The 25,590-nt window shown below is 33.4% G+C and overlaps 2 protein-coding genes across 3 annotated transcripts; one reads left to right on the top strand and one right to left on the bottom strand.

Moving 5' to 3' along the window:
* Positions 1 to 780: 780 nt before the first annotated feature.
* On the bottom strand, positions 781 to 2,563 carry LOC111414434 (beta-1,4-glucuronyltransferase 1-like). Its single transcript, XM_023045781.2, has 3 exons — positions 1,417 to 2,563; positions 1,236 to 1,361; positions 781 to 1,183 (listed from the first exon to the last, which is right to left on the bottom strand). The coding sequence occupies exons 1-3, from the start codon at positions 2,422 to 2,424 to the stop codon at positions 974 to 976; spliced, it is 1,344 nt and encodes a 447-aa protein (XP_022901549.1). The 5' UTR covers positions 2,425 to 2,563; the 3' UTR covers positions 781 to 973.
* Positions 2,002 to 24,943, top strand: LOC111414432 (potassium channel subfamily K member 4-like). Of its 2 annotated transcripts, XM_023045778.2 has the most exons (5): positions 12,546 to 12,618; positions 12,762 to 12,859; positions 14,115 to 14,733; positions 23,483 to 23,734; positions 24,064 to 24,943. In XM_023045778.2, the coding sequence occupies exons 1-5, from the start codon at positions 12,561 to 12,563 to the stop codon at positions 24,546 to 24,548; spliced, it is 1,512 nt and encodes a 503-aa protein (XP_022901546.1). In that variant the 5' UTR covers positions 12,546 to 12,560; the 3' UTR covers positions 24,549 to 24,943. The 2 variants fall into 2 exon arrangements, with proteins under 2 accessions (XP_022901548.1, XP_022901546.1); XM_023045780.2 differs by lacking the exons at positions 12,546 to 12,618; positions 12,762 to 12,859 and adding an exon at positions 2,002 to 2,086.
* The last annotated feature ends 647 nt before the right edge of the window (positions 24,944 to 25,590 follow it).

Below are 25,590 nucleotides of genomic sequence, written 5' to 3' on the forward strand. Positions count from 1 at the left end.
AGAAGAGATTTACAAGTTTAGATTGTGGAAGCATGTTGGATCAACGCCTGCTGGAAAGAAGTATGCCCTGATGTTGTTGAAAGTGAACATGATGAATCACCAATAGAGCATGAATATTTGCAGATCACTGAGTTGGCTTATACCATAGGAGGAGTAGGTTGTGAAGATTTATCTGAGACAGATATTGAGCAAATAATAGCTGATAAAAATCTGAATGTAAATGATTTAATTATCATGATTCATAAAACAAACACGATGAAGACAATGATTCAGATGAAGAGCAATCTGAACCAGTTGCGTTTAGAATAAGAATCATAAGCGTAGGACTTAAATTGGGAAGAAAATTGGGCAACCATTTCATACAATACGACATAAATGTTGATCAAGCTCTCCGATTCCAGCGACACCTTCGTAGATGCTTAAATCAATATGAAAAGGTGTATAAAGATTTAGCAAAAATATCTATGCAATTGTTAATTACGGATTTCATGACAAAGTCTTGAGATCTTCGCTAATTCGTAAACCATTGAGCCAGAATCGCACCAAGAAAGCTCAAGTGATGAGAGTGACATCATTTAAGGGTCGTTTTGTTTTTTAATTTTTTGTTCCTAATATAAAATTAAATAAATTGGTACTTATATTACTTTCATGTTTGTTGTTTTATAAACTAAGTACAATTTTAAGTCTTACTTTTGCTTTCCTTCAATAAATGACTGAATCATACACATTTAGGTTGATAAGTGTAAATGGAAATTTGGATTTAATATAAATCAATTTAAATTCGTTAACAAATGTTTATTTAAAACACAAACTCAACAAATGTCTTTTATTCTAGGCGTTTACTCAAAAATTGATTTAACTTTTTTGAAAAATTGACGTTTTTATTTTAGGCAAACCGTAAAATGCGGCTACTACTTATTTGCTACTATTACTTATTAATTATTATTTAAAGCGTTATGTTTTATTATTAGTTTCAACATTTTGTGTTTTTCGTTTTCTTGTGCTTGTTGAACAATTCATTAATAATGACGCTGTATTGTCTTGAATTCTGCAATAGATAAGGGGAGCGCCATTTATTGCGCAATTTCATTTCGATTGACTTCCTTTTGATACCTGGCCAATGGACTAAAAACGCGCCGTCCAAAATCACAAATTTATATCCGATAAGGCACATTTCCAACATCTAGAAAAAAATGATAAGTTTGACTCGGATGAGTCAAAGGATTTTAGCTTACCTGTGTCATTTTATCTTGTTTTCCTTCCCAAGATAAAGCTTCACTATATAAAGGATCCGTTTTACGACCTATATAAATAGGTTCCCATCTATGAAGAGGATATTCTCTTTTAGTAACTGTTAATGGCTATAACACAAATAGATAAATAACCTGAAAAGGTGTAAGTTAAATAATATAGTACTTTTATAATATCACCAGGATCATTTTGTAACCAATGTTGTAACCCAGGAAATTTTTGGCAATGAAAACAAATATGTCTATGAAAATAAACGGCTTTTTCATCCTTAATCAATTCCAATAATTCACTTTTACTCCCAGGAATCTTTTCGTATCGTTCAATTTCGAAGACTGGAACGACATAAACGGCGGACGGATTCTCGACGCGTTTTTTCTCTTTCAATTGGTTGACCATAAGGAAGAATTTTGTTGCAAGCTGGTCACTTGGTATCAATTCAACATCGCTAACCAAAATGAATTGAGTTTTTGCTGCGAGTTTTGCGGAATTTCTACATACGTTAACTGGATATGGAAGCTGATTTCTTGAGCGAAAAGTTATTTGAGTTGAGGTGTCTTTAAGGGAACAAGAAGTTATTGGTGTAAAAGTATTTTTGGAAGAAGATGATAATGATGGAATATATGGAGGATGTTTCAAGGGGAAGATAAAATGAACTGACACTCTCGACATGTCTGGAAGACATTGACATAATGTTACCAACTGGTTGATGGCGATTTCGGCGTCGGCGTCTGGTACAAACATCGCCAAACTTATGGGGCCGTCCCATTTTATTGCAATTTCTGAGATGTAGTTTACAAATTCAATGCTGGCGTGAGAGGCATACGTCAAGGGAACGGTAAGCAAACTACTTTTTCTTGCATCAATCACATTATAAACCACTCTATACGCACCTTTTTCACCTAATTCAGCACCAAATTTAATATCTTCTTTCTTATAATTAAACTTTTCTGGTAAACCATAATTAAATTTACAAAAACTTTGATTTGAAACAGGATAATTTTTTAAAAAACTTCCCGGTATTCTGGTAGTTATTTGAAAATTAATTTGCTGATAATTTCTTGTTAAAATCGACGGTCGACGATTTAATAAAATAATTATTGGTACTAATAGGGTGGTAAAAGCGATTAAGGCCAGAACGCTTCTGACTTTCGCGAGGAATTTGCCGCATCTCATCACCTTTTAGTATTTATTTAAAATCTATCACATGTTTCGATGAGGTTACTCGTTTTCTTTTAAATGTATTTTTGAGGTGATGTTGTTGCTCTCACATGTTTGGCGGGCTTCAAGGTACTGAGCTTGCGCCTCAAATGCTAAGGTTACACGGGGTTGTTTTCGCTTTGGAAACGAGGCGCGTTGCGGTACCTTAGCGTGCGTCGCGACGCTTCCTGGGCGTCGAATCGATAGGGGACAACGCGGAAACTACATCGATTTCAAAAAAAAAGAAAAATTTTCGTTTTACTTAACTAGTAATAAGTCATAATGAACATATAGATTTAAAGGAAGTTTGCTTATATTTCAAACATTAATACAAATCAGTAAAACTTAAAAAAAACGTTTAACATCATTATAATTGTCTACTTAGAGGCTTTAATATTACTTAAGATTTAAAAAAATGCCAGTACAATAATTTAAAATGCTTTGGATAATGCCCTCAAAACCATCTAGGGCGTAATTAGCATTTAAATTAGTCCCATGAGGTCAAATAGATTCGTGTATACCAAGTACACATATTAACCTGGCGAGGGTTGCTCTATATTTAAAGCTACCCTGCGCTTGATTAATGTATGTATCTAGAAATGCTCCCATAAAAAGTTACGCACAAATTTCAAAATTGTCACTAACCATTTTTATTAAAGCAAGAATAAATTTCACATCAAGAATTCTGGGGCTATCTCGGACTTCGAGAAAACTATGACTGATTGTAAGAAGTAAGAATATCATGAAGTAAGGTAGATTTCTGTAATTTTGCCCATTTAATCTGTCTGATAAAAACATTGGTCCTATTAAATAATTGCCATTCAGTATTAGTAAAGTAGCAGTTAGACAATATGCCTCATTAATGCCATTGCAAAGGTATACTCCAGAATTCTAAGGACTTTCATTGTAGAAGAATTGGATGAGGTGCAGGAGTCCGCAAATAAAATGTCCTCTTTCACGAAGATATTGATGGATTTTTGCAAAAGTCTCTTTAGCTGGACATCTTCGATTCAGAAATGTTTCGGCATAAAGTCAAATTACTGCTAACATTTGCTCGCCCATATATGAAATGTATTTCTTCTATTTCTTCGTTAGTAGAATAACAAGACACATAAAGGTAATATCTAATTAGACAACGAGTTTGATTAACTTGGATAAATGAAATTAATTTTGAAATTCACCCGCAACTTTTTAATGAAGCATTTTTATAGGAACTTTTTTTACAGTTTTGTTCCGTACATAACGTTGGTGAAGTTTGGCTTAGTAGTTCAGATACACCTGTATATAAATGTGTCTGTAAGTAGTAGTTTCGATGAATTATTTCTATAGGCTACTGCAGGATAGCACCATAAGTATTGTTGATAATAAACCTGAACACTATTATAATGGAAACTTGTCACTTGAAGTCTATAGTATTGCGGAATACACTGCTTTCTAAACATGTTATTTTCTCAAGAACATTGAGTTTTCATTCAAACAATGAGTTATATGTATGTGTTGTAGATGAATTCCGTAAGAAATATCCAGATGTTATAATGCTTAATAAGTAGCAGACAACAGGAGAACATGGGGACTGTTCGTTTTGATAAGCGCAAAATAGATTGGATTTGTATCATGTTTAGGAACTAAGTTTATGACTGTTACATATAGAAGAAAGCTGTTCTGCACTTTGTCACGATGAACAGAAATATTGCCGACAAATTAAATACGTTATGTTTCATACCATGACACACAGACGCAAAGTAAACAATCTAGAGTTTCTAGAGTGGTTGTTAACATCTATTCCTAACTGCTGATAACTTGAATGACGAAGGTTTTGATAATGAATGGAGATCATCTTGCTGTTTGGGTTACTCTTTATTGGAAGACATGTTTAGTTCGTTCATCCAGATGATGGATATTACGCCTAATCTTATGTATAACCATGAGTTTTACTTATTGTATGTTTGTAAAAATTCAGTAAGAAACTATATAACTTAAAAAAATTGTGATTTTCAATTATAATACTTTATCAACGTCAATAAAACTTAAATGCTATGTCTCTCTTTGTATTATACATATTCATATTAACACCACAACCTTGTGTATCAATTTAATAATTAATTCGATACCGATATTGTCGTATTCACATCGTATTGTCCGTACTGTCGCTTTGTTTGCAGTTATAATTGTTAGTTATGAGGCTGTTGTCAGTGATATTAACACTTTTATAGTAAGTATTATTACCTGCCAGAAGCAGGTTACAGATCTGAAAGATGCAATTACTTTTTTGAGTGTGGAGTTGTAACCTTATAATTTTCAATTTGAAAATTGTACATTTTTTAAACAAGACCAAATAGTTCATGATAATGAGCTTATTGCAAAGTTGAAAATAAATATGCTATCAGATACTGTTTATTGTTTTGACAAATTTCTGCTCGATTCCTCGGATGTGTTAATATGGTTATTAAGGTTGATAAATATTGATAGCTGGAATGTTGTTGTTTCTAGTGATAAAATCCCATTTTTGAGTTTTTAGCAATATTAAGTTTCAACTTTTAGAGTGCTTTGTTAAGAGTGTACCTAACCCTGTTTTTAGGTTGCGGGAAAACTAGTTGTGCGTAATCAGAATTCTTGATGTTGCTGTTTTATTGTGTTAGTAATATCAAAATGCCAAGGATTTGAGTACTAAAGTAAATACTCGCCATTCATTTGAGATTACTTATGATATATTGTTCTAACAGAAACGTGGCTTGATAAAAGTATTGAACATTCATATTTGTTTTATCATGAACTTTCTGTGATTAATGGTAACAAGGACTACCCATTAGTCCATAAATTAACTGGTGTTACTTTTGCTGATAGTATTTCTTACGAGCTGGAGGATCCTTTAGTATTACGCGCGGTATGGCATTAATAGGAGGATTATTATTTTAGCAGATTTTAATATTCCAAAGTTTTGGTGTGAGGACTTGCGATTGGATGTGATGTATAAGAATTTCTCCAGGACATTTGATGTGCAGAGTCATGATTCATGAGAATTTGTTGTTAAAAACTGTTAGTTTCTTCAGTACCAGTTGGTAGTCAATCTGCTTTTACATTATTCCATTACATTATTCAAATGTGTCTTAGTTATGTAATCTGGGACTACATCTATTTACATTATTTATTACCGATTTCGTAGATTCTGATCTCAATATGGAATCGCTTGGATATTCAGACAATGTTAAACTTCTTCCAAACCTAAATAAGCTAGATGACTACCAACGTCTTCAAAACGAGCTGGATAGATCGTACTAAACCGGACTAAATGGTATGTAAAGTTTGATTACAGCGTGAATGGCGATTTATTTTGAACGTGCCCACAGAATATCTTATCTTTGAGCTCTGTCTTTGTTTTGAGCAAGCTTCAGTTTGGAAGTTTGATCTGATAACAATCATAGTATAAGTATGTCACAATGTGATGTTGGATAGCATTTATTAAAGGTGTTTCAAATATCATCAAGACTTAGCACCATTAAGTTTCGATTTGATAGAGTTTAGATTTACTGGTTAGAGGTCCTTCAATGTCTGATCTGTTAATGTAAACTCTTTCTGATCTTTCTAAGTATTGCCGAAATAAATCCCGAGATTTCTGGGTTTTTCTATAGGTTCTGGAACGATATCCAAAAATTTCTAAATAATACCTACGATTTGTAGAGATGCATCAAGCCACTCTTACTCATTGATTACTCATCAATTAAAAATTTTCATATTCACTCAAATTCGCTACAATGAGGTATATTGGAAATAAAAAAGGTAATAAATAACTTTCATACTCATTTTAAACCTTTAACTCGCTGACTTGAAATATTTTTACGATATATGGAAGGTTTTTATTAAAGAAATTTTATTCTTGGGTTGAACTTGCCAAAATTTTTATGTTTTTATTAGATTCTGAGACATCTGGAAGCAAAGAACTCTTTCATTCTTGTTTTCTTTATAGGGGGTTTTATTTTATTGCGGGTTCTTGAAAAAGTTTTTAATCCTTTTAAGTAGTTAACTTTAAAATAAGGTCAAATCGTTTGAGTTCACCTTAACGATCCCCCTTGTTACTAAGTTGAAAGTGAACAGAACCGATGCATTCTGTTTGTACTTGTTCCAGTAATCGTGTTCAATGACCCGTTTTAGTATTGATTTAATACTTTTTTCGATTAACAGTCAAAGAATCCACAAAAGTGTGTCCTAGAAAGAAAATTTCTTATTTTGAAACATTATTATTTAATTTCCATGTTATTCTACTTGGATTTCCAGGAATTTTTCACCAAGTTATAATTATTACTACTTTTTTGTGTTCTCGAGAAATAAATTACTTAGCAGTCACGAAATGTGTGAGCGATGACCCCGAAATTAATCCTTTTTGAAAATAAAATGAACTCTTCGCTTTTTGTGTTGTAGATTCGCATAATTGATCCGGATTTAGTCTTTCCGGGAAGGAAGGTTTACCGGATTTCAGTGTCAAAAAGGTCATTTTTTTTTAATACTGCGCCCTGTCTGATTCTTTGTTTCACTACTAATTTGCTCAAAATTATTTTCGCTTTCCCATTGCGATGTCACGCTATGGTAAGGTGCGGCCCTACCAACTAGTTAGACTAAAACGTGCAGCCGCATTGACTTAATGACAGAGACGGATTTAACAAAAATTTGAAACTAAAATAAAAAAATATTTCATTGATCTGTTCTTATAATATTTTAATTTCATTAATCTGATTAATCATCAGATATTCCTCCGAGTTGCATTTAATTACTATTTTGTTATCTTCTAGTTTTTCCAGCATACATCAATATCGTTATTCGAACAAACCATTCTGTCACCAGCATATCAGATTGTTTTTGCTGTTTCGCGCTTCCAGTTAAAGAAGATTTTTATTACAAATATTCATCAAGAGGTACGGCTGTTTCCATGGCTATACCCATAAAAATGCTAACCTCGATGTAATCAAAACATAGATAAGGGCAACTTAAGGCCGGACTACGGAAGCAATGCAGGATAGCCTTGCTATAACTATTGCCGATGTTTAAAGCAGTTCAGGATGCGGGTCCACAGTTGTAGTTCATTAATAACGAAATGTAATTTCCTTTGAGACAGATCATCTAGCGCTGAAACTATAAAGTGCAATAACGTGGTGAATTCGTTAGAGTGCAACTATTAAGTGGAAGTATGAGAAGTTTTATCCAACCGTCCACTATCAGATTTAGACCCTGACGGGTCCTTTCCATACACCTAGGAGGTGTCACATGTTACGTACACTCTGTTAGGATCTAATATCGGTGGGGTTTGAATAAACCACTCTTGATGTTTTTAGATCGCCATTTTATCTTATCTGCTTTCTTTGGCTTCCTTTCAATCTCTTGATCGTATTCCAAAATTGTTTCTAATTACCTGTATAAACTTCAATTTTTTTGCAAAATCTTTCCCAAGAATCTTGGTTTATAATTTCCTCCGTCTCATTTCGTTTTCGGTGATACTCCTATTTAGTTTGTTGCGTTCTACATTGGTTGTATCTAAACCATGCTCGTTTCTTCTTTACTGTGTCATTCCATCAACTTGTTCGTTTCTGATCAGAACCCGAAACAGGAGGTATAAAAATGCACGTCTCTAGGATGGCAGGTTAGTGGAGAATTTTATCTTTTAAAAGTAGAACGATATACAATCCCTAAAAGGGAGTTTAAGTTTATATTATACATGAGGGCAACAGAGTCCTTTTAGAAGTTGCTGTGCATAATTCCTCCGTATGATCCTCAAGAAAAGAGTGAAACCCCCGTTGGAATTACCGTGCCGAAACCTGTGCAAATATCCTTTACTCCACATGCAGAGTTTTTCACAATACATGTACGACAAGAGATATTCTCGACCATCAACTTGATGAGAACATAGCACCAAATGAACATGACATATCAAAAGCAGAGAAAAGACTATTCAACACATATGCAGACATTGGAAAAGCAATTCCTAAAGTAAATACGACTAGTTTTTCAACAACAGAGAAATTACGGAATCATTGAATCCTGCCAAATAGGTCTTTGGAAAAAACGCAGCAAGTTCCTGTGTTTTCTTGTATATCTAGTGCTGGTTTGAAATCCTAAAGCTTCGATGTATCAGTTATCAGGGCTGCATGATAAATAAAGTCCAAATATATTTTCCTTACTTGGCAATCCAGCTATTTACCAATTGCAAAGAAGTTTGGCACATGTAACCCTACGGGTATATTCAACGCCAAATATTTCAGTCACAATCTTATGCTACAGTTCTAGGACAATCCACCATCTTGGAACAATACACGAATAAAATTTGGAACCTACCTGAAAATAGGTATGAAGCCTATGTTACTAATAGGTATGTTACTTCGGATACATGGTGAAGGATCGAGTTATTGTAATATTTGCCGAATCAAATTACTTTCGCTTTCAGATAGAAACCGGATGCTCATCGTGACGAGTTCCGTTATTTATATATTTTTGGATATACGCTACATAGCAAAAAAAGATCCTATCGCGGTTCGAGGAACTATCACAAATAATAGATTTCAAGGCAATGACACGAACTTAATCAGAAGACAATGAATTAGTCCAATTTTCCGAACCAGATTTTGTATCTCAGCACTATCTGGCTTATTTCTTTTTTCCTAGTGGGAGAATTGAAGACAAATGGTTGAATCTCTACCCACATTAAAAAGGATATAAATCCTTTTTTTATTTATCTCAACTGGGTACAGAAACTGGTCGAACCCAATAACACTGTACCACAAACAACCAGTTGTATACAAGTTAAAATTACAGACCGCACCAAATTACACACCAACTGCAGCAAAGAGCAATTTTTTAAATGCATAGAAAGAATGCTGAAACAGATCTATGCTAACACGATTTGCAGATCTCGCCATTCTTAATAAATGAGAGTTTTGACAGACATTGGCTCTAGGAGTAGGTGTTCTAAATAGAAAGTCAAAGCGAAGTAATCTCGGAGGAACATGAACAACAGAACCTAAGGAGCATTGGAGAATCACATTTGTTGTTCCTAGAAAAGGAAATAATATTACACTTTGATAAGTTTAATGAAAGGCGATTATTTAAGCAAAAAGCATGAAGATTATCTAAATCAGATTGCAAATATTAAACATTGGGCATAATTAACGATGTCAAATATGTCATTAACACGACTATTAAATAGTAAAGGGCCTAGATGGCTACCCTGGGGAACACCAGAAGGAGCCGACACAGGATTAGAGAAAAAACCATTAACCGAAACAATCTGGCATCTCTTCTTCAGATAGGAAGCAACCATTGCACAAGCTTCCCCTGAATACCAAACTTCATTAGTTTAAACAGAAGTAAGTTGTGATCCACCCGGTCGAAAGCTTTACTTAAATCAGTATAAACTGAACCAACTTGACAAGAATCATCCAAAGAAGATAAGATATACTGGGTATATTCAAGTAAGTTACTCCCAACCGAGCGACCAAAAAAACATGTTGTCTACAATTGATTTTAGACTTAAGGGCAAAAAATAGATGCTTGAACCACTTTCTCAAACACTTTCCCAAATGCTGCCAAATAGATATAGGGCGCGAATCAGATATAACACCACGGTCCCCAGATTTAAAAATGGGAAAAATAAAAGTCCACTTCCACAATTAAGGAAAGACACCTATTACTAATGAAGCGTTAAATAAAAGAGTTAATGGAAGGGACAGAGAGTGTGAACATTGTTTGATTAAAATTGATGGAAAACCATCAGTACCAATACTGTTAATAAACCTGATGCCCATCAGGACCTCCTCAACCTCAATCCTGTCAGACTGCATCTGACTCAAAGGAAGGGCATCCGTTTCCACACAATCTACATTCTGCTGAATTGGAGAAGGATCAATAAAAACCGAAGAAAAAAAATCAGCGAACAATGAGGATACTCCGACACCGTCGTCGACAACAGTTCCATTCCATGACATCTTAGAAGGAATGACAAATTGAATATTGCTATATTCTTAACATACATAGGAAGATTTTCATATTGATGTGAAGTAATTTCAGTGGAAAACATAGAAGCAGACACAACTGCGAATGCTTCACCATCGGAACAACTTATATAGTAGACGCCACGAGAGCTGGCAGTAAATCATCGTTTTCCACTCTTACAAATGCCATACGTAGTTCACAAACCGCTAGAGCTAGAGAGTAATGTGTGTTAGAAAGAGATAGCATTAGTTTAATATGTATGCTGTACTTTGATTATATATAATATGGATTGAGCTAACTGAATATATCTACTAACAAAAATGTTGCTCAAGGTGAATAGACGCAGATGGAAAGCGATAATGTGAAAGTGTAACAAAGATAGATATATTATATGTCAGTACGCTTCTATATCTATCTCACTTCTATCAGTACACCCATTATATGGCAGTACGCTTCTATGTCTATCTCGGTTCGATCACCTTGCGCAAGCTATCTCTCGTTGGCTCAATCCATATTATATATAATCAAAGATGCTGTACAATTCAAATGGCCACGTTGAAAAAGTATGTCTGTTCTTCTAAGGGATGTAACTCTATAATTATAACCTCAAGTCGAAACGTCTTGTCAGCGTTGTCATGAATCTGTTAGTGTTTTCACAAGCCGTTTTCTTTGAAAGGAAAATCATTAGATAATATCTTTGACAAAGTTTGACATATAACCTCCATTACTAACATAACCTACATTTAAATGTGTGTGGTGAAATAATCTAAGTCGTACGTCCATATCTTGATTCATACCATTTTTAAGCGATCTGTCACTGCCAGCTCTCGTGGTTTCTACTATATCATAACGTTTGAAGCTACATGTTGGAAACCAAATTTTTCTGGACAATCGCTCAATTAAAAGACACCACTTCACAGAAGAATGAGGTAAGATTCTCCACTGGGATTCAGGATGGCATCAGAAGAAAGAGTCATACCTCATACTAGTAGTACCTACTACTGACACACTTGGGCAGTAAACATCATAGATTTCTGAAAGCACATTGCGATTTTAGATATATTCCAGTCAGTTACATTTATAGTTTTTGCAGCTCTATCTTCAACTCCGGTGTGGCACCTGTATATCGCTAAAACTGTTTCAAATCAGATCAAATCGTTGATTGTTGGAAATCAAAATGCTTCAAAATCATTTAATCATTCAATTATGCATCAATATTCCAGATTATCATTATTTGTATAATTGAATTAGCATTAATTTTAATAAATCTGAGAGTATTTAAAAATTTTATTTTATTTGGTTTCTTTTAACAGTTTTTGCGAGGGGCTATAAAGCAAAGTACGGACCTATAAAAAAAAATTCACCCCGTTGGTAGCTGAAAGGGTCGTGTTAGGGTAGGTTTCAGTCGGCGTTCAGTTGCCCGAAGTGTTCGAACCAAGAATATTTCCGTCGTTTGTAGTTGGTAGTTTAGTATCCGCGCGACCGTCGCCCCAAAAAGACAGCCTGCACCACAATCAACCCGTATACAGTGGGATGAGCAAATTTCCGCGCCCCAAATCCACCGTTTGTCCTCTTTATACACCCGCTCCGAAAGAGGGCGCGCCCCCACAAAGTAAAAGTCCTTTCCATTGAGTCGGCCGGAGAAAGTGTAATTAGAATTTAGAACCCCGCTTTCATTGTATCCTCAAAGTCCACTTCAGTTCGTTATCGACCCTTTTTTGCTTCTATTTTTAAGCTTCTTCGATTTGATTTATTGCTTCTATAATTTTCTTGTTTACTTTGTCGTTTTTAAAGACATGTTTTTGAGCGGAAATTTTCAGATAACGTTTTTGATTTATTCTCACGTTTCGTAACATCTAGTGAAAACTTAAAAAAATGTTTTTATGTTGTGACGTTAGTTATTTAAACGTGTACATGTTGTAATATTCATAAGTAGCGATAATAACAGTGGAGAATAACTTGTTAATTTTGTGCTAAATCTTTTTTAATTTTTTCGTTTTATGATTTTTATAAAAATGATCAACCACAAAAAAAAATTGTTATCAGTTTTAAACCCGATGTGCATTTTCATCCGTAAATATTGTTGCATGCGCAAGAAACGATCGTATTAAAAACGAAATAGATCGTTGCAGCACGCGATGCGGCTACTACATCGTATATGGCTTTATAAAATCAGTTGGAAATCGCGTATAGTAGGTGTGTGGCTTTTATTAAAATAAAGCTTTTTGCAATTTCCCTTTTTAATTTAATTCTTTTTCGCTATGAAACGATTTGGAGAAAAAGATCGTAATGAATGATGTTGTATGGTAGTTTTTTATTGAGTATTTCTTTTCGTATAGAAAGAAAGGAGACTGGAGGTCGTCTCCGGGATCAAAGAACCCAAAGCGACCAGGTTAACGGGAAGAAACACTTCCACACCCAGCACTTTGTCGTTGAGGTAACGTTTCAATACGGCTTTTTTAAGGAAGGATTTATTGCGTATAACAGTTTACAATGAGTAAAGTTAAGGACAAAAAACAAAACATCTTTATCTTAATTTAAACGGTAAATTACATCTTTAATTATTATGAATTAACTTAACAGCACTTAATATTGCTTATAACAATTATTTTTTCGACATTCGATCGGTGATAAACTCAAAATACTTCACGTATAATTCCATTGCATTAAATCTTGATTCAAGACATTTTATCTTAAGCTTACGAAGCTCTTCCTGGTCTTTATACCATTGATTTTGGATTTTTTCAAATTCCACCTTAAGTTCCAACGATTTGCTTTCAAAACTTTCATTTTCGTTTGGACTCGACATATTTCTACTTACACCTTGAAAAAGAAGTTTTATTTTAACTTTTAAATTACAACAATGCAAATTTATAATTCATAAATTTCGTAACCTTTGAAATGTCAAAATTAATCGATGTGAAGTCAGACATTTATTACAAACATGAATTTAAATTTAAACAATTTATTTTGAAATTTCGAAATCTTTCCGGAAATCTATATTTTTCTATTTATTTAACACTTTTTAATCAATTAATAACGTTAAAAATAATAATGTTAATTGATGAAACATTTTTAATCACCGAAGTGAAGTTGGATGCTTTTTTAATACTTTTTAATTTCCGTGAATTTAGTTCCCATTTCGTATCGAATCGATTTTTTTACGTTTCCTTGAAATTAAGCGTTATTTTTATAGTACTGGTTAAATTAGGAAAGTTAAAAATTTATTGGTAATAAATTTATGTCAAAATCAACGTGAACTGCGCACATCCAATTTATTCATTTTTGTGTTTTATTTAATAATTAATGTAAAAAATTTAATGTTAAAGTTAATTTATAGTTAATTATTTCCCCTTAATAAAAAATGTATTAAATATCCTTTTTTTTTAATTATTTTCATTAAATTTCTTGACAGAAGAAAAAGTTAGGTTAGACTTTTTAAAACGTCAACATTGGGTTGGCAACCCTATTTAAACACGAAAATTTAAAATTTAAATTATTCCTTTTAGAATTTCCCTAACAGAATTTTTTTTAATTTATTAAAATAATACAGTTGATTTCTCATCGAAGAATGTTATTAAAAAATGATTTCTGCTGTCTGTTTGAGTGTTTCACTTAAAAGAACAACTTGAGTGAAAAGCTTCCGGATTTTTTTGAAATTTTCTAACCGTTCCGCTTTTTTGATTTCGTAGATCACGGAGATGTACGAACCGGTGTTGTCGGCAAACAACGTCACGGCCACTGCAACCGCAGCCGTTATACGAAAGCAGCAGGAATCCACCAGTAGTGACGGACAGGACGAGAACGAAGTAGCGGCGTCACTTTGCGCCGAAACTACCGATGCCGATGACGATCAACGCATGAAGAACAACGGCGTCGCCGGCAGCAGCCCAAGAAGACCACCTCGCAGAAAGAAACGAGCTCAAGACAGAAGAAGACTCGAAGAACTAAGAAAAGGGGTTTGTAATAATAGAGAAATTAAAAAGGAAAGAAAGGAGGAAAGTGGAGTTACGATGAGAACTGGAACTGGAGATCGTTGTATCGATATCGATCATATTACTTTGGGTCATAACAATTATAAGAATAAGAAGCAAAGTGTGGCCACGCAAACGTGCCAAGTGGTTCCTTATCGGTTGAAGTTTTGGCCGAAGAGCGAAGTACGCATAAAATGTGCCGGTGATGCAAAAGTCCTAGACCATGTGCAATGTTGCTGTAGGACTTTGAGTCAATTGTTATTATCGCAAGTTGGTCTAACCATTATTCTACTTAGTTGGGCGTTATTGGGTGCCTTTGCTTTCTATCAAACTGAAGGTAAGCTATTTCTTTTTCTTTTTAATTAATCTTTTCCATCACCTCCACCAATAATCAATTATTTATAAAAATTCAATCCAAATTCCAATTTCAAAACACTGCTTTATTAAATTTTTTTATGGCATTATATTTATAAAACTTTCTTCTACTTTTTAGCATATTTAACATTCTATTTTCATTGTGTCATGGTGGAGTTAATAAATGTTAATAAACGGCAAAGCTAAGTGGCAAATAAATACGAATATATAACGTAAAAAGATTCTAAATCATTAAATTTACATTAGATTAGGAGAATTAGTTAGTTATCTTAAATTAAAGCTAAAACCATAAGTTAATCACCAAGTTTCTCAGAAAAATTTTATACCGATCAATTCATTTTAAATTTTTGAGGTTAGATAAGAAAGAAATTCTTGTAAAGGTATGATTCTAATGAATTTATGGGTATTGATTTCATTTCGACATGCAAATGAATTATTTCACAGATAAAGGTACTAAAATAGAAAACGAAACATTCTTTTGTGATTAAATTCCGGTTCTTTAGTTCCACGAATGTGAATTGTTCTTGCCCTATCAGTTTGATATCAATATCTTCTTCAGATTGGAAAATAGTTGAAACTTTATCTTGGCTGCTATGTTCAACATTTCCAATATCTCTATTTGATTGTGAGTCAGTTTTTGCGGATATTACTTTGCCATCCATCAGATGCTCAAACAACAATTTGTTTGCTTTCATTGAAAATTTTATGGAGTGTGTCAACCTCCACTCCATGTTTCCAACATTTTTTGTTACGTCCAAACTTGCGCGCGGCAGAATTTATGGACACTAATAGAATTTGATACGCTTTTTGGTATTTGTAATTCTGGTGAGATGTGTCCAAACCTCTATACATACTTCACAGATAGCTTGTCTACGTTTATTTGCATTTTGATTACCTTTCAAAATTCTGCTGCAGCTTTATCTACTATATATCAACTTTATATTTTGTAGAAAGTTGTTAAAATTTTTTATAGAATTCTGCCATTTTATCTTGAATATAGAACATCTTGAACAATTATTGCAATAGATCTGCATTAGAAATAGAAATAGTCTCATGGCAAAAGATTGCCATAAATGTACATTGATACTCTATGTAACTCTTTCAAATTCTTAAAAAAATCTTAAACATATTTGTGTACCTTTAGAAATTCCTGGATATGCTTATAAATAGCTTAACATTTTTGAAAATTAGTATAAATTTGTTAAAATCTTTAGAAATCCCAGGTAACCATTGAAAAACGTTATTATTCGTGAAATGCTTTAAAATTTTAGAAGCTTTTGTTGGAAATCCAAAGAATTTTCTGTACATTATTTATATTACTTTAATATTTTTGGAACTCGTTTTGGAAATTGTAGGAAGATATTTCTAAATTATTTGGAAACCTGAAAATACTAGAAAAATATTAAAATTTCTTAAAATGAGTTCTCTAGAATCTTGTAGATATTTTTGCATATCTTTTTAAAACTTTAGAAACTCACAGAAATCGATAATTATTCCTGGATATCGCTGCAAACTTTCCATATATCGTTGGCTTGGTTTAGCTTTTTTTACTGTTTTCTGACATTCTGCTCAATTTCTTTTTTCCCTTTTCAGTTTATATTTAGTTTCTTTCTTCAGTTACCAGAAACTTGTGGTCTCCCTTCTTTCTACAGTGTTTTTTTTTCTCTCCACATTCTGTGGTCAGTGTCCTTTTTCGTTTGGAAGTGTATTTCCAGTTTTATTTCTTTGTGCCCAGTCTATTTCTTCTCTTTCAGTATCTGCTCAGTTCTCTTGTGAAATTACTGGTATTTTTATAGTCTCCCTTTGTTCTGCAAACTTCCTTTTCTTCCATCCAGTTTCAGATCAGTGTCTTTCTTCTATTACAAGTCTGTTTCCACTCTCACATCTTTCTGCCCTATTTCTTTCTTCTCCTTTTACCCTCTATTAGGTTTCTTTCTTCAACTATCTGAGTTTTGTGGCCTCTCTTCGTGCTGCAATGTCTCATTTTCTTCTCTCCAGTCTCTAGTGAGTGTCATTCGTTGAGTACAAGTCTGTTTCCAGTCTCGCTTCTTTCTGCCTAGTGTCTTAATTAAGTTTATTGCTACCAAATCAGCAATACATTCCACAAACAATTAAATTTTTAGCAATACTACAATTACATATATCACATTACAATACAATACATTTTATTTCCTATCCTACCCCTCCCCATCTCCTCCCCGCATCTCCCTACGCTGCCTTGTCGCCACCACCTCCCTCATCCATTCTCTTTCCTCTGCCCCCTCCCCCAGCACCTGCTTCCAGCCCATCACCTCCTCTCTTAGCTCGTCACACTCCCTCAGTAGGTGCTCCAACGACTCCCACTCCCCCCCACATAGCCTACAACCCCTCTCCTCATCTCTCATCCAATACCTATTCGCTCTCTCCTCATTGCCGCATCTGAATCTTGCCACCATCCTCTTCCCCTCCTCATCCCCCTCCACCGACAGGTACTTCGGCAATCCCTCCGTTATTATTTCCTCGTACTTAGGGTTGTACCTGCCTAGTGTCTTTCTTCTCCTTTTATTCTCTATTCGGTTTCTTTAGTGATAAAGATGTTTTTCTTTCACACTCTATCTAATGTTATATTACGTTCACCATTTCGCTGATATCTGTGATCTTTGTACCTATTTTGTTTATGAGCGTTGTTAATTCTTCAATTAGCTTAATCCTCTGTAATTTAGTAATTCATTCTGTATTTCATTCTTACCAGCTGATTTTCTATTTTTTAATCATTTGAGTGCTTTTCCTACTCGTTCTATTGTTTCATTTATTACTCTCTGGTGATTCGGAAACTTCGAGTATTAAGTTTTTCATCTTACTATAAAATTATGTAAAATACTTTTTCTGGTCACTATCTATTTAATGCATCTTACAAGTTTCGGATTCAGTAAGGTCATTCGTGTAACATGTATAAAATTAGTATCCTTTTGTTGCACATATACAAGACTTATTTTAAAAAATACACTTTAAAAATATTAAAATTTATAAGTTAAAACTAGTTTTCTCGGGGATCGCGACGTTTGATGGATGAAAAGATAGGTATATCTTGGGTGTCGTCAGCATATAGATAATATATTGTAAATCTATTTCCAGTCTCGCTTCATTCTGCCTAATCTCTTTTCAGTCTTTATTCCGTTTTTTTTTCAATTACCAGACATTTGTGGCCTTCTTTCGTTCTGCAAAGTCTCGTTTTCTTCTCCCCAGTCTCTTGGGAGTATCTTTCTTCTATTATAAGTCTGATTCCAGTCTCGGTTCTTTCTGCCTAGTCTCTTTCTTCTCTTGTCAGTTTCTATTCGGTAGTGAGTATATTTCTTCTATTATAAATGTATTTCCAGCTCGCTTCATTCTCCCTAGTCTCTTTTCAGTCTCTATTCGGGTTTTGCTTCAATCACCGGACTTTTGTGGCCTTCCTTCCTTCTGCAAAGTCTCGTTTTCTTCTCAACAGTCTCTAGTGAGTGTCTTTCTTCTATTATAAATTTATTTCTAGTCCAGTTTCATTCTGCCCAATATCTTTTTTCAGTCTCTATTCGGTTTTTTCTTTAATTACCAGACTTTTGTGGCCTTACTTAGTTCTGCAATGTCTCGTTTTCTTCTCAACAGTCTCTAGTGAGTGTCTTTGTTCTATTATAAATCTATTTCCAGTCTCTCTTCATTCTGCCCAATCTCTTTTCAGTCTCTATTTGGTTTTTCTTCAATTACCGGACTTTTGTGGCCTTATTTAGTTATGCAAAGTCTCATTTTCTTCTCTCTAGTCTCTAGTCAGTGTCTTTCTTCTATTACAAATCTGTTTCCAGTCTCGTCTTTTCTTTTTCCAATCTTTTCTTTATCTTTTCAGCCTCTGTTCGATATTTTTCTTCAATTACCAAATATTTGGAGTCCCCTTTCGTTCTGCATAGTCTCGTTTTCTTTACTGCAATCTGTCTTGCTTCTTTCTGACAATTTCTTTCTCCTGTTCCCAGTCTCTGTTCAATTTTATCTTCATATTACCAGGTCATTTCCTGTCTCCCTAGTTCCTGTCCACTCTCTATCTTCTATTAAAAGCTACACTTTTAGCTTTGCTGGGATTTCTTCGTACATAACAATGATCTGGTGATTGTTAAGTAGTTTTAAAATCTCCGCTAAATAAAATAAATGTTTTCATCGAGGTGGTAATGGCCTTTTAGGAATATGTTGTTTAATGGAAAGGTTTCATCTTTCCACTTCAGATTGTAGTGCCTCAATTGCAAGCGACTTCGGCATTGAGCTATATTTATTGGGAAATTACTCTCCCATAAATAGAAAGAAGTTAAAGTTTTTAAAATTAATAATTGATTATTATTTAAAGTACTAAAAATAAACTTTATTACCAGAATTGAAAGTGACCTTAACCACGTTTGTTGCGATAGCTAATTTTATTAAAGTATTAAACTAAGCGAGTTGAATGTGTTTTTAGGTACTTTAAAATAATAAAGCGAGGGTGGGTTAACGATTTAACGATAAACGAATGGATAAGGAAGTGTGATGTGCGTAATAATAACGCGTTATGCTTGTAGTCAAACAATAAACCCGTAATATTTTATTGGCAATCTGCCCGGTACGCAGAATAAACTCATTGAGTAATAAACTGTATTCACATTTTCAACATTAAATCAATCCGTTTTGGATACCTTAAAGCCTTTAAAGTTTAAAACAACTTCAAAGTTTGATTTGAATATAAAATCGAAACTAAATTTTAACAAGAAATAATAGAATTGTTTACACGAAAGCATTATAAATTGTAATAAAACGTAAAGTTTCCCGTTTTAACTCGAGTTGTGAAAATAAATAACGTTTTAAATTGAAGTTTCTCTTTTTAATTCTTTTCTTCCTTTTTTAAAATAGTGTTTAGTATCGTGTGTTAATGGGTTGTTAACAATTATTACTCTTTGTTTCAAAGAAAAAACAACCGATAAGAATTAGTGGTAAAAAAGAAATAAAACTAAACAGCAATTATGAATCAAAATTTCTTTTGTTCACCTTATCATTTAGTTGTGGTAAATTATGTGTAATATAAAAATTCTATAAGAAATGAAATAAAAGCATTATTTATTTGTGTTAATTAATTTTTCTTATTATTATTAAATTTAATAAAAATCATTTCAACCGTGTAATTGAACTTTTGTGGGCGAGAAAATAGAACTCAACACACTCCGATATTTAATCGATAACCATTCAATAATTTAAGAAACTTCGAACGACCCAACCTAATTTAATACACTTTCCATACATGTTCTTAGAAGATTATCGTGTCCAATTTTGGATCGAGCCAATTAAACCCGTGCCTATTCGACGTTTATTTTCAGTTTTAACTGGTTCTAATGTTATCGTCTACGCACGTGAAGTTTGCCTTTAATTACTCGATTAAGCTCTTATTAAGACTTTAACAACTTCCTGTTTGTAATTTTTAAATCAATTTTTTTCCGAAAATATTCAAATAATTGTGTTTGATAAGAATAATAAATCGATAATTTTAATGATTCAATTTCTTATAATAATTTTTTTTAACTTTAATTTTTGATATATACATGAATAATGAATGAGTTAATTTTAAACATGACAATAGTATTTTAGTGATTCATTACATTGCTAAACTATAAGAAAATCAGAAGAAATATGTTATACAACTACGGTTTGACCTTTATATATACCTGGAATGATTAAAAAGTGTTTCCATTATGTAATTAATCGGAATAGGGGATTTTTCGATAAAAAAAATTCATTTTACTAAGAGGGTTGCCATAAAAAAGAAGTTACAGCAAAACTTCGATATACATAATGGACAACACATTTTTAAGTCATACTATCAATATTATATTTAAAATATCAGTGTATTTAAGTATAAATGTTAACATTCATAAATATAATCCAACTCGGGTTACTCCTCAAGTTGCTCTATTCCATGTTCATTGATAAACTCGGGGTATTCCCCGAGATGTCTATACGATGTATAAAACTAGGATAGTAGTTCTAATTGGGGTTTATCCGTACGTCTCTTAAGACGGCTCTTAGCAATCACCAGATCATTACTGTGTACTAAGAAATTTCAGCAAAGGTAAAAAGGTGGTTTTTATTAGAAGAACGAGAATGGAGTGGAACTAAGGAGACAGGAAATGACGAGAAGAAAGAAGTTAGACAGACTGCACAGAAGAAAACGAGACTATGCAGGACGAAGGGGGACCCCAAAAATCTGGTAATTGAAGAAACATATTGAACAGAGGCTGAAAAGATAAGAAAAAGACTGGACAAATAAAAGCAAGACTCTAAACAGATTTGTAATAGAAGAACGACACTGAATAGAGACTGGAGAGAAGAAATCGAGACTTCGCGGAACGAGAGGAGGCCACAACAGTTCGGAAATTGAAGAAAAAACCGAATAGAGACTGAAAAGAGATTGCACAGAATGAAACGAGACTGGAAATAGCTTTATAATAGAAGAAAGACAGTCACTAGAGAGTAGAGAGAAGAAAACGAGACTTTGCAAAACGAAGGGAGGCCACAAAAGTCCAATAATTGAAGAAAAAATCGAATAGAGATTGAAAAGACATTGCACAGAATGAAGCGAGACTGGAAATAGGTTTATAATAGAAGAAAGACACTCACTAGTGACTGGAGGGAAGAAAGAGAGACTTTGTAGAACGTAGGAAGGCCACAAAAGTCTGGTAATTGAAGAAAAAAACCGAATAGACCCTGAAAGGAGATTGGGCAGAATGATGCAGCACTGGAAATAGATTTATAATAGAACAAAGACACTCACTAGAGACTGATGAAAAGAAAGGAGACTCTGTAGAACGAAAGAAGACCATAAAGATCTAGTAATTGAAGAGAACAGCGAATATACCCTGAAAAAAGATTGGGCTGAATGACGCAGCACTGGAAATAGATTTATAACGGAACAAAGACACTGACTAGAGACTGGAGAGAAGAAAAGGAGACTTCGCAGAACGAGAGGAGGCCACATCAGTTTCGTAATTGAAGAAAAAACAAAATAGAGACTGAAAAGAGATTGCGCAGAATGAAACTACACTGGAAATAGGTTTATAATAGAAGAAAGACATTCACTAGAGACTAAAGATGAGAAAACGGGACTTTGTAGAACGAAGGAAGGCCATAAAAGTCCGATAATTGAAGAAAAAACTGAATAGACCCTGAAAGGAGATTGTACAGAATGATGCAGCACTGAAAATAGATTTATAATAGAACAAAGACACTGACTAGGGACTGGAGAGAAGAAAACGAGACTTTGTAGAAAGAGGGAAGGCCACGAAAGTCCAGTAATTGATGAAAAACTGAATAGAAACTGAAAGCAGATTAGGCAGAATGAAGCCAGACTAGAAATAGATTTAAAATATAAGAAAGACACTCACTAAAGAAACCGAATAGAAACTAAAAAGAGAAGAAAGAGACTGGGACGAAAGAGGTGAGATTGGAATTAGACTTGTAATAGAAGAAAGACACTCACTAGAGACTGGAGAGAAGAAAACGAGACTTTGCAGAACGAAATGAGGTCCTAAAACTCAGATAATTAAAGAAAGAAACGGAATAGTGACTAAAAGAAGAAGAAAAAAACTGGGTAGAAAGAAGCGAGAGTGGAAGCAAACTCAGAACACTAGAAAAACACTGACTTCAGGCTGGACAGAAGAAATGCAATGTTTGGAGAACGAAGGAAGACTACAAAACTTCCAGTAATTTCATAAGAGAACTGAGCAGACACTGGAAAGAGAAGAAAAAGACTGGGTACAAAGAAACAAAACTGGAAATACACTTCTAAAAGAAAAAAGTTACTAACTACAGAGTGTGGAGAGAAAAAAAGAGGTTGTAGAAAGAGGGGTGACCAGAAATTTCCGCTAATTGAAGAAAGAAACTGAATATAGACTGAAAATAGAAAAAAGAAACTGGGCAGAATGACAAGAAAAAAAGACTAATCCGAGCCAACGATATATCCAAATTTGGCAACGATATCCAGGAATTATTACCGATTTCTGCGAGTTTCTAAAGTTTTAAAAGGATATGCAAAGATATATACAAGATTCTGGAGAACTTATTTTAAGAAATTTTAATATATTTCTAATATTCTTATAAGGTTTCCAAATAATTTAGAAATACAATTTATTGTGACTTCCAAAAATGTTAAGGTATTACAAAAAATGTTCTGAAATTTCTTTGGATTTCCATAAAAGCTTTTAAAATTTGAAAGAATTTGGCGAGTCTGAAGACGTACAACTAAACCTGAAACTTTCTGTTAGTTCTAATACTAGTGTTAGTTCTAGTTTTAGTAATTATTCAGCGTTAGATTATTGTATATTTCTCTAGAAAATACTAACCTAGAAAATACCGAGGTTTTACTGTATTTCAGTTTAAAATTGTAAGCATTTTTTGTTAACACTAAAAAGTATTTGACGTCAATGAGACCATTACAATTGATAAATAGTAAAAATGCAAACTAATTGGTTTCTAAAAATATTTTTAAATTATACCATTTTTTTTGAGAAACAAATATTAATTTCTTGATGATTGTGATGTAACCTAATTTTACCAATTAAAATTCAATTTTACAATATACCAAGAACATTAAAACAATAACCTTGAACATTACATAACAAAAAATTGTTGTTAGAAAAATGGTGTGCAAGTTTTTTAACCTATAATTATTTAAATCGCGTTCTTGATTTTAGGTCCTCGTGAACAAGAACAAGCCAAAGAACTAAAAAAATTACAAGATGAGCTAACCATTGATCTTTCGACTGATTTAATTTCTTCGGATAAAGAAGGGTGGAACAAAATTATTAATAAATACGCTTTAAAGCATGAAACCCTTCTGTTGGAAGCTGTCAGTGCTGGGTATGGAGAAGGAGGAGGCGAAGGAGGGAGAATATGGACTTATCCCGGATGTATACTATTTGCTGTATCTTTATTAACAACTTTAGGTAAGACTTAATTTTTTTTTTAATTTCAAAACAACAGAAAATTATGCGAGGATAATAAATTTTCTATTTACTCGAGTATGATGGTAAAATTTTTTTTTTTCTTGAGGAAGCTGTTAATGATTCATTCGCACATCGTAAACTAAAATAGAGGATGTTGCTAAAAAAGAGTGAAAAGCGTAACGTTCCGATTTTGACCTTGATGTTTGCTAACAATCGGCTATTTTCACTCTAGCGAACAAAAAATGGTTTAGATTTTAGATAAAATTTATTAAAAATAGATTTAAAAAATTAATTGATTTACAATTATTTATAATTCATTGTTTTTGTAGGTTTTGGTGCTCCAGTTCCAAGAACACCGTTAGGTCGAGGTGCCGCAATATTATTTTCAGCAGTTGGCATCCCTCTTCATTTCCTACTCATTTTAAACATAGGCAATTTAACAGCGGGGATTTTATACAATTTAGCAACAAAAGAACCAAAAACTGAAATCCCTAACATATCGACTGGCGTTACAAAAACAGCGACGTGGTTAAAATGGCTTCCTTTAATTGCTGTTTTATTCTATTACGCGATAGGTGTCGCGCTTTTCGGAGTCCTACGATCAAGAGGGGTGGTCGATAGTTTAATGTTTCCTTTAGATTTTACAGCAGCCGGTGGCGTAGCTAAAACTTCCGGTGTGGTACGGATATTTTACGCCCTCTATCTTGAATTTGCGGTAACGTTAGCGGCCATTATCGTCTCGCTAGTTCAGGTAACTGCCACGAGGGGTTTTATTGATTTAGGTTTAAAACTTGGATTGTTAACTAATAATTAAATTTTGAGAAATATTTTTGAGCTAGTGCCTTTTAGAGGGTGTAAAAAAATGTTAAAGCAAAGATAAATCTAAGGAGAAGAACATATCGAGTTGTGAAACGTCCAAAATATGCCTTATAAATAAAAAAATATTAACTTAGAAGCTCTTTTTTTTTGATTTAAATATTTATCAATTTAATTATTGTTAATGTGATATTTAATTTTTAAGTATTACGCCGCTAAGTATTAATTTATTTAGTGAATATTGCGTTAAAAGAATTTTTTGTAAATAATGTCAAAATGAGAATTGTGTTGAATTCGATGACTGTTGTGAAATTAATTTATTATATTTTTCGATTTATTGTAGTTATTAAAAAAAGGTGGATTTTAATGAAGTGTTATGGATTAATGTAGATATTTATGCGTTTTTTTCTTTATCCTCTTTTCTCCCAGCACATCCCTTCCGGGGTCGTAAAAACTTATACGAAGAGAGAGTTTTGTACGTCGAAAAAGACATTTCCATTAAACCTCTCAACCGAAGTTTCCTGTTTACGATATTGATTTATGCCGGATATAATACGATCGTGACTGATACGACTTTCTGAACCTTTTTTCCACAACTCAAAATCAACAAGCGTCACAATTTCCAGCTTTTCGATTTCCCCACTTATCAAGTTTTCGCGATTTCCATAATTGTAATAACTGCATGAGAAATGGTTACATATTGGATTTGACAGATTTGTGATTATAAAGGTAGAGTAAATTTTGGTTAGTTTTAACCATATAAACAACTTTTCGATGTATTTTAGGTTTTTGTTTTGCATCCAGCTTTTTTAAATAATTAGTTAATTATTTACAACCTCAATTTTAAGTTCTTTAATTACTTATTACAAACGATGCATATTTGAATCAACGTCAAATTGTTCCTTTGTGGAACTTGGAACATGGTGATACTGATTTCATCCTATTCTGGTATTACGAATTTAAATCCATTGAAAGAATCCATTTCCGGTGCTGCATGGAGAACCGGGATTATGAACTCGATGTTTAAAAGGTCGAAAATT

The sequence above is a fragment of the Onthophagus taurus genome, chromosome 11, assembly GCF_036711975.1.
Source record: "Onthophagus taurus isolate NC chromosome 11, IU_Otau_3.0, whole genome shotgun sequence".
NCBI lineage: Eukaryota > Metazoa > Arthropoda > Insecta > Coleoptera > Scarabaeidae > Onthophagus > Onthophagus taurus.

What these genes read in the sequence shown, in the direction of transcription:
- LOC111414434 (XM_023045781.2), bottom strand. Translation starts at nt 2,424, where the DNA reads ATGAGATGCGGCAAATTCCTCGCGAAAGTCAGAAGCGTTCTGGCCTTA. An exon ending in ATCCTGGTGATATTATAAAA is followed by an intron (nt 1,362 to 1,416) that starts GTACTATATTAT and finishes TTTGTGTTATAG; the next exon opens with CCATTAACAGTTACTAAAAG. An exon ending in AACAAGATAAAATGACACAG is followed by an intron (nt 1,184 to 1,235) that starts GTAAGCTAAAAT and finishes ATTTTTTTCTAG; the next exon opens with ATGTTGGAAATGTGCCTTAT.
- LOC111414432 (XM_023045778.2), top strand. Translation starts at nt 12,561, where the DNA reads ATGCGGCTACTACATCGTATATGGCTTTATAAAATCAGTTGGAAATCG. An exon ending in CCCAGCACTTTGTCGTTGAG is followed by an intron (nt 12,860 to 14,114) that starts GTAACGTTTCAA and finishes TTGATTTCGTAG; the next exon opens with ATCACGGAGATGTACGAACC. An exon ending in TGCTTTCTATCAAACTGAAG is followed by an intron (nt 14,734 to 23,482) that starts GTAAGCTATTTC and finishes TCTTGATTTTAG; the next exon opens with GTCCTCGTGAACAAGAACAA.